The 10,155-nt window shown below is 33.7% G+C and overlaps 1 protein-coding gene across 1 annotated transcript; it reads left to right on the top strand.

Moving 5' to 3' along the window:
* Positions 1 to 681: 681 nt before the first annotated feature.
* LOC108725486 (DDB1- and CUL4-associated factor 10) lies at positions 682 to 3,871 on the top strand. Its single transcript, XM_018452523.1, has 6 exons — positions 682 to 1,381; positions 1,462 to 1,575; positions 1,779 to 1,976; positions 2,058 to 2,229; positions 2,304 to 2,519; positions 2,603 to 3,871. The coding sequence occupies exons 1-6, from the start codon at positions 1,176 to 1,178 to the stop codon at positions 3,782 to 3,784; spliced, it is 2,088 nt and encodes a 695-aa protein (XP_018308025.1). The 5' UTR covers positions 682 to 1,175; the 3' UTR covers positions 3,785 to 3,871.
* Positions 3,872 to 10,155: the final 6,284 nt, after the last annotated feature.

Below are 10,155 nucleotides of genomic sequence, written 5' to 3'. Positions count from 1 at the left end.
ATATAATCATTTCTCTTATTTAAATATTTTTCAAATACTCTTTTTGAAAAATATTTAAATATATAAAATTTAAAATATAAAAATATATTTGAAAAAAATATTCTTCAAACATTGGTTGTGTTCAGCAAAGAAAGTAGCTTTGCAACTGTTGTAAAATTTGATGTGGTTGGTCTTACCCTTAGTTCTTTACTGGATCTAAATGTATTATAAATCAATCATATTAAAGAATCGTACATACAACTGCAGTTGTACAAAGCTGTTTTTTCTACTAAACGCAGCCATTTTTTCAAATATTTTTTTAAAGTTACATCCCAAAACATCTCCGAGGAAAATTTTACTCGAAATATATAGTACACGTAACATGTACTACATATATTATATCGAGTAAAATTTGCCTTTGAGAGAATGTGTTTTGGAATGTAGTTATACAAAAAGACAAAAGGAAAAGACGGAATTAAGGGAGAGAAAGCGCGTATAAAAAGATGTAGTATCTTTTTCATTAATTACATTTCGCATTATCGCACTTTCTCTTCCTCCTTCCAGAATACACGTTCAAGAATATTGTTCTTGTTGTTTTTAATCATGCGACCCGCTTGTGTCACGATGGCGATCACCGATGTCGATTGTGTCGATGCGATGACAGACAGCGATACCAGCGATCAGCAGCAAAGATGGCGCTGATCTGTGTTATGTCAGATTTTTAAAATTGATTTGAACTCTTGTCGGAGTGCTTTTTCCGTCGAAACACGACGACGTGGGGAACCGGATCAGCCGTTGCCGTTTTCGTGCTACGTTGCGACCGTGTCGCGACCCAAGAATATCGAGCGGCAATGCCCGCGGTGAGTCACGTGTAATATCGCGCGTAGCGTTTCGCACCTAACCTAGTCGCCCGTTGAACCTTGAACCGTTTGTTGGAGTTCTCGATTTTCCTCATGGGACACCGCGAATTTGCGACGAGGTGTGGGAAGAGTGTCGATTGAACGCGTTAATCGCGAAGAACGAAACAAACGGAAAGATCGGAGAGTTGAAGGACGTGGCAGACCGTTCTAGTTGAAGCGCGTTCTGGTCCCGGACTCGCATTCTCGTTCATCCGGTCGCACAACCCAACGATCGTCACCAGTGAGCCGGTAGACACGTTCGATTGGATGCTGCTGAGATCAACACCTGGCTGAGAGATGCCGAAGATAAGGATCAAGCAGACGCCAAACAGTCTCTGGTTAAGACAACGCGAGCTGGGTATGAGGTTTCCGTTGGGTCACAGCGACGACTTCCACAAGACCCTCTACTCCTCTATCCAACCCATCACTTCGTGGGACCACGGAGATAATCTGACCGCCGCTAGGCACGGCGGTGTGTTCAATTTAGAATACTCGCCAGATGGGTCAGTAACGACTGTAAAGTCATGTCTATCAAGACCTCTGAATCTGAACCGCCTGGTCTTATTTTTAATCAATATTGCAGGTCCCTTTTGCTGGCGGCATGCGAGAAGAAAAGTATTTTAATGTTTGACCCATTATGTAGGAAATTGATACATGCGATAGATAATGCTCATAGTGACTGCGTCAATTGCGTAAGGTTAGACAATTTTCATTATATCCTTTATTAATTGAAAGAAAAGAAAACTGCATAATAGAGATGAATATTAAGCCTACTCTTTTCAGCAAAACTTCTTACATTCATTTCTTTTTTTTTCTTCACATTGAAGAAAAAAGAAAAAAATAAACTGTGTAAAAAGTTTAACTTAAAAAAAAAATGTACTCATTTTGTTGTCAATTAAGGTTTCTGGATCAGCGTATGTTTGCGACATGTTCGGACGATAGTACGGTTGCTCTATGGGATGCCAGGAACTTAAAGCAAAGGATAAGAACTCTTCAGGGACACTCAAATTGGGTTAAAAACATAGAATACAGTCCGAGTGATAGCTTATTGTTGACCAGTGGATTTGATGGTAGCATATATACTTGGGACATTAATAGGTAAAATATTTAATGACATGTAACTTCTTCTTTTTACATCTATGTTGTATAATTAATCATATATTTTGCAATGCCTTACAGCTTTACAGAAAATAGCTTTGTGTACAATCGTGTATTTCATACAAATGGATTAATGCGAACAAGACTTACTCCCGATACTAGCAAAATGTTAATATGCACTACTTCAGGATATCTCATCATAATACATAATCTTAAACTTAGTACGCTAAGTCAGGATTTGGCAGGATTCAAGGTATTTATTATTCACACTTTAATATTTGTAAACTCTATGACTTTCAGTCGTTCTTATTGTATTATTATTTGCAGCCAAATATGTACAGGCTAATGCAGTTATCTCAGACTACCATACCAGTTGCAGCATCTTACACGCATCTCTTTGCTCACACTCGTACTCACAATAGAGTAGAGTTCCTTACCGATTTTCCTATAGGCGACGACGCTGAGGTAATATCCAGTTTACAAGTTCACCCACAAGGATGGTGCGCTTTGTCCCGAAATGTCAGCAGTGGAGAAAAATCGGAGGTTTGTTTCTGCATGTTAAATCGCGCATTGTATTATCAACTTTACTATCTGCTGATAAGTCTCATCGACGTTTTATCCTGTAGTGGACTTGTATTCACGACATACAAGAACGCGAGGCATCCAGCAATATGGAACAAGTCAATGAGGGAGAGGAAGGTCGGTTAACGAGTCTAAACGTAGAAGAGTTCGAGGATTTTCCTCAGTCGCAATCGTCGCGTTCGGGTATGACGTCTTCCTTTGTGATAGAGAATGGAAATCGTACACGGATAGTCCACGAAGTGTCGGATGTAAGATCGAATTCGTTTGATTCTGTCCGCGTGTCCACGGACGCCGCGCCGTCATCGATTAGATCGTCGAGAACGAGCTGGCAGGTAACGGCGCGCAGAAATCTGCGTTCCCAATCGAGGAGTCCGCGCCCGGATAGAAACCCGATGAGAACGAATTTCGACATGGTCGAGGTCAGTTCAAGTACGAGTGCCGCCACCGATTCGAGGGTAAATGCGATTCACGACGACGATAGACCAGAAGACCAGCACGTAGATGATAACGACAATTCGCCATATGATGTATCTGCACCCCTTGAAAGGGATGCACGGGAGTACAGATCTCCCAGACCACACTCTCAGCTCAATGACTTACGGCGGCGTAATATGATCGACAATTTCACCAGTGGCAACGTAGAACTGCATGTGAGTACGACTGACGTATGGGAGGCACTCGTGGCAATCAGGGAAGCCAGACTTCGCAGGGAACGAGAGAGACAGTTTTATCCTGGTGCCGAAAGGAGAGACTGGCTCCCTAGATCGAACAACGGCGTGAGCGTGAATCTTCCTCGATCGTCTCACACGGTCGTGATAATCGGTGATCGTACTCGAGTGCAGAATTTGCAGAACCGGCAAAATCTGCAGACTATGTACGCGATACCGAGGAATCATAAGATCCACCAGAATACGCCCAGGTTGACGCATTACATTGAGGAGCCCAATGTCGGTTCCGGTTATATCAAGGAACTGTGCTTCTCGGCTGATGGTAGATTGATATGCTCGCCATTTGGTTATGGAGTACGATTATTGGCATTCTCGAGTGACTGCACCGAGCTATCTAATTGCGTTCCACCTGCCAACGAATCCGTGCAGCTCCACGAATTAGCGACACACATTGGCCATTCCGATATTGTTGTTAGCACGAAATTCTCACCTAAACACTATCTGCTCGTATCCGGCTGCCTCAGCGGCAAGATTGTCTGGCATCAGCCGGTAGTTTAGCTAAATGGATAATTACTTTAGATATCTTATTATTTTTCATTAATCGGTCTCTTGGTAGATAGATATATTTTGCCGCTTTGTACAAGATCACGCTGACTACACAATGTGTGTGAAAATCTTTTTGTTAATATTATATAATTTATATGATTATATATATATAAAATTACATTAATTACATTTTTACTTGATATATATATATATACCTTTTTAATGAATGTTATTTAATATATATTATATCAACATGATGATACACACATGTATAGATATTAGGGCTCGCTATTATACGTTTAAACGAAAATATATTTACACATATAAATAGTATATCCGTTTATTAGAATCGTTTTTCCGAATATTTTCACTTTTTTTATATAAACGTTTATCCCTTTATTGAGGAATGCGACGAATTGAGAAAATGCAAAAAATTCGATTTTTAATTTTATTAAAAAACGTTAAAATATTCGAAAAGATGTTTTTCATAGATGGATATGTTAAATATACATGTAAATGTATTTTCGTTTAAATATATAATAAAACACGTATATTCGAAAAAATGTTTTTTTTATAAATGGATATGCTAATTAAACGTGTAAACGTTTACCTTCAAGTAAACGTTTTTTTTTAAAGCGAATATAAACGGATAAACGTTTTACGTTTACGCGTATCTTCGAAAAACGGAATAAAATTAGAGCTCTAATAGATATGTATACGATTCCACATTTTCTACTACTTAATTATACTTTCTATCGTAAGAAGAGATAAAGTTTTGCGATATTTATTTTATATTTAAGATTCAAAAGAAAGGAAAAGTTGCCACTATGTTTTAATTGCATATCCGTGTAATTCGTGATTCATACGCGTACATATGATAGAACGTTTGAATTAAATGAACAATTATAAAATCTCATCGCTTATTAAAATTAAATATGATAATAATATGATCGATGAAAATGGAAAAACATAATTATGTCGTTAACGTGATCAATTTCTCGGTATTATTGCTTATGTCAGGTTAACTTTTTTCATAATTTATTTTCGTTTAGTCATTCGAACAAAAGGTAAAAGTATTTATCTTTATTTATAGCGATTTTATCTTTTCGCGTAAAACACGATGGAATATATTTACCAATCCTGCATATTTATTCGACTTGCAAATAATTTATTTTATAGCACGTTGTTTTGAACAATTTTGTGCTTAAAAACTTGAACGCATGTGTTCATAATCTACAAATATAAAGCGCAAAATATCAAAAGTTTCATTTGCAAAAGCATCAAATATACCATTCATGTATATATAATATATATATATATATATAAATCATGATTTGAATGATTAAATGTATACATGCTAATGTATCAATATAGATCATTTTCATGTATAAAAAAATGATTATTTAATAAAAATTATCTCGCGGAGAAAACTATTCTCTGGATCAATGAGCTTTAATTTCTTTAGTTTATAGATATCACGTGAATTCTTCAAATATGCTTTTGTATCTCCGTAAAAAAAATCTAGCTTTTTTATAATTTTATCAGTAAATTGCGCAGAAACTCGTCTATCTACCAATCTAGGGCATCTTATGTCTTCAGAAAATATATCGGACATAAGAGTATATATCAGTTAAAAATCCTTTTAAAAGAGCTACTTTCCTTATTTATTAGCATTAACTATTCAGAAAACTACTTATAGGAATGTAATGTACGGTAAAAACGAGTAATATAAGTATTCATATAATGAATATTTATATCGGCTATCTCTAATTGATAATAAAAAAATAAGAAATATATTTTTTATTTGTTATACAATATATTGCAGAGATGCCGAATGTTTTTTAGTTTTTTTACTTCCTTTATGGGGGAAGGATAAAATAAAATTTCCTTGTCTACTCGTCTGACGCATAGTTTATTAGGAAACTACTTATTTCCTTCGGAACAAATTAATATATGTCTGTTGAAATTTGATATTTATTTTTTCCTTTGAATTATTCTATATATTATATACATACATATATATATATGAATGTATAGATATGAAATATACAACGACTGATTGTGTTGTAAACATGCCTCACGCAATGTCTAAATATATAACAAATTTTTCGACCATTTTTTAGAAATTGGCATTACATTAAAATTATTGTAACTTTATTAAGTCGTCAGAATTTTTGTTTGTCCAATAAAAGTTACTAATAGTAGAAAATGCGGAACATCTTTTCTCATTTCTTCTTCACACATAATACCTGTCCGATATTACTATCTGTCGCAAACATGCGTTAATAGATTATAATAAATGAAGATTGACAATTATATTATGTTAAATTGACATATAATATGTCTGATAACAGAGCGCTATAAAATAGTGGCTTATTAAGTCGAATTCAAAACAGTGTATACTGCAACTCTGCAAAAATATGTTTGAAAAAATCATGTTTTTCTCTTATCGGTTTTCATCACAATCTTCATATTATGTATCTTATATTCAAATTTTCATCAAAAGAAAGTGATATTTCAATATATTATGACAACATAAGATATTTTAGTATTCTTTATAGTACTTTATAAGTGAAAATTTAAACAAAGTTGTAATGTCTATTAATCAGAACATGCTTTTCTGTCGATTTTTCGAGGATGCAGTATAACATATCTAACGATAAAAAAGGTATCTAATCGAATTACAGTATACGCGATAAAAGATGAAATTAATCGACCATCGCACATATGCAACAGCGCAGTAGTAATCTATAATACTATATGTATAGAAAAAAACCTATCGATCATTTATAAGGATAAATTTTATCACCGAGATAATATGACTGGGTGTATAAAAATCTGTACATTATTTAAAATCGTAGAAAAATAATTAACCGAGTGTTCAAACCTGTCTTATTATTAGACTTTTATAATTAATGAAGGATAGCATATCCTGTAATATATATAAACATGTGTAAATATATATGCGTTGCTGATCGTGTTATTAAGAATAATAATTTCTCCGCGTTTAACCCTCCGTGAACTAGGTGGGGTGTGACATACCCCAGCAAGAATTTATATAACTTCTTAACAAGTACCGCGCGTAGGTGTTGCTGATTTTATGCAACTGGAGAATGCGTTGTTACCAATCACACTAAATTATAGTATATTTATAATGAAGTATAGCATGGGGAGATGTACCCACATTTGATCCATGTTGATTTTCCACTTGGTTTACGGAGGGTTAATAAAGTGTTTTACCGTTTAATTATTCGATACGAATTACATCCGTATATACATACCTCTAAGTTTTGGATCAGTCACCGATGTCGTATACCAGATTGTCATGTCGACAACGAGAAATTGCATTCATTATTTATATATATTTTTTGTAACACACGTCGAAATAGAGTCTAAGAATTTTTTACACGTCATTATTCTATTTGAAAAAGCTTTATAAAATACGTTTTAAAACTTGTTTTTTTTTATTATATTATAATGTAATTTAAAGCTGTCTTTATTTTATATCTTGTTTTTCATAAAGAATATCTTTTCTTTTATAGTTACTTGTTCATTGGAATGACCATTAAATCTTGTTTAATGAATCAGGAAATTATAGATTATAGAAAATCTTTAATATAATAATCGAAGATCTGTATTTTATTACAAATACTGTGGCATTACATCACCGTTTTGTCGTCTGATAATGCAATATCCTAACGGTAACTGGTTTGAAACTTTAGTCGATGGAGATTGCTAATTTAAAATCATTCTCTCGCGAAAAGATATTACCATGTAGTATCGACGTAGCAATTGCATAATTACGCAAAATTACGGAATGTACATTTTATGCTCGTGAACGCTAAACATGCAGATGCGTGCGGATATGGATGTATGTGTGTGTTTTATGCTCATATTTTTGCAGCGGTTGCAGCAAACTAATGAAACTTTGGAATATAATGTTTATATCTGTAGAATTTTTTATTGTTTCTTCTTATAGATGAAATATATTAAAATCCCTGTTTGGACATCCCGTAAAGATACGAATTATCGTACATTTACGTGCAATAGATAATAAATGAAGATTAGCATAGTTAGAGATCGTACAAATTATCCTTTTTTTTAATTGAATTATAATTCAAGACAAGTGGCTTTTATCGGTTTCTCTCGTATACTGTAATAATATTAACGTTGTGTACACACTAGTTGCGTGTTGATCGTTTTGTAAGACTTGTTTTTTATTGTATACAATAAAATATTGCTTAATATCATATTTGCGAATGTTTCATCTTATACTTATATTACAGGTATTATCTGTGATAAAATATACCACAACAAAAAATTCTGTAAAATTATTTAAAAAATTTACCTAACGAAAACGGCATTTTATTACGTTCTTCGAGTTAAATTCATTTAGAGAGAGAAATGTGTATGATATATATCATATACAGGGTTTTAGTAATTGATATCTTGTTAACTATTGCGAAAATTATAAAATGGTAGAAGACTTTTCGACTCAGTTCAGTTCGCTCTATGCGAGAGTTTTATCGTTACTTATCAAACACTCTGTATATCAGTATTCAATTTTCATTTTTTTAATATTTAATTCTTCATTACTTATATAAAACTAAATTTTGTTGCAAATTGTAAATTTTATTAAAGTCTAATTTAAATGAAGTAAAGAATAAAGTTTATCGGAAGTTTATCTACTATTTTGAAATAGAATCCATAGATCGAGCTTTTCTCGATTGTGTATAGAAGCAGGGCAGTGCACACAACAACTTGAGACAACTATGTGTCGAGATTACCTTTATTAACAAATATTTTAACTTATTTACAAAAATATGTCAGAGCAAAACTCAACAAGTACCTGTTGCTGCAAACGCCTCCTGCATCAGTTGTAAGCCGGCGTTTTTGAAACTCCATCAGGTTTTCACGCGTCTTTTTCTGTCTAATTTAATTATAAACTTTTTCTTTCCTTAGAATTGTATTAATTATCATTATGCATCGTAATGTCGCGATATTTGAAAATGTAGATTTATTACAATTAGAAAAATAAACTTGCAGTTTCCAGGCTATTACCACGGATTTTTTATGCATTTGAATTGCGTTGAACGTTCATGTAGTAGTATCTCCCGTTTCTATTGATTGCAAACGCTCTCCTCAAGATCTAAGATTTTAAATCTTATTGTTAGTAATTTTAAAGTTTCATAATTTTGTGATTTCATAATTTTCAAGTTTAAATATTTTCAAAACAATTCAATATACAGGGTGTTTCCAAATTAAATCGCAAAACTTCGGGAGCGTGTAGAGGAGTAAAAAACTAAGAAAAAAAGTCCTATAGACATATGCTCGTTTTTGCTCCGTTTCAGAGAAATCGAAAAAAAATGTTTATATTTCTTGCCATATCTAGCACCGACATATTTGATTACATTTTCCACTTTCTGTTATGAATTTGTCAGTCGCTCTTTGAAAGCCTTTAATAGTAGATGAATTTTGTCTTTTGCAATATGCCGCGTACGTATTCTAATAGTGAATATGCTGATATGGTTTTTGTATACGGTTTCTGCAACGGTAATGCTTTAAGTGCCTGGCTGCTACAAGAGCCGTGTTTGACAGATGCAATGCTTGTATTGCTGCAAGAGGTGCACATTTCGAACAAAATCTTCATTAAAAAGTTTATAAATAAAATAATTAAAATAATAAATTAAATATATTTTTTTCTTTTTTCGTGATTTCCTGCGAAACAAAGCAAAAAGGAGCATATGTCTATAGGACTTTTTTTCTTAGTTTTTTACTCCTCTACACGCTCCCGAAGTTTTGCCATTTAATTTGGAAACACCCTGTATATATTTTTTAACTTTAATTTATGACTCACCTTATTATGAAGAATGTATACATGTTATCATATACAATACTTTATTATTACATATTTTCGTTATATATTTTATGTAATCTTTTTTTAAATAATTACATACAGTATCTCTGCATATAATTACCATCTTGATACGAGACATGCAAATTACACAACTCCTTTAACATCGAAAGTAAACGCGTGCATAGATTAACGTATAAAATAACTACTTCTTTTTCCAAACAATACAATAGCTAAAAGAGCACTATAAAAATGTCTGGAAATGAAAGTTCAAATTCAATGGAAGGAACGTAAATCAGTATTCAGCGGCTAATGATCACCGCGCAAAGAACACGATCGAGGACGGATCGAAGTACCAGAGATGCGAGACGCGAGCTTGACAGGTGGATTGTACTACTGTATAGGAAACCAGCGGTTTTCTCAGTGGTTAGTAATGCCTTCCCCCGTGTTAACGCAGTTGGAGTGTTGGAGAGTATATCGTCTACTATTCCCGAACGATCCTGTGTCGTCGCGAGCCACGCGGGCGCGC

Source organism: Mycetomoellerius zeteki, unplaced genomic scaffold (genome assembly GCF_001594055.1).
Source record: "Mycetomoellerius zeteki isolate Tzet28-1 unplaced genomic scaffold, Tzet1.0 scaffold35, whole genome shotgun sequence".
Classification (NCBI taxonomy): domain Eukaryota; kingdom Metazoa; phylum Arthropoda; class Insecta; order Hymenoptera; family Formicidae; genus Mycetomoellerius; species Mycetomoellerius zeteki.
This window is presented reverse-complemented; position numbering and strand designations above follow the sequence as displayed.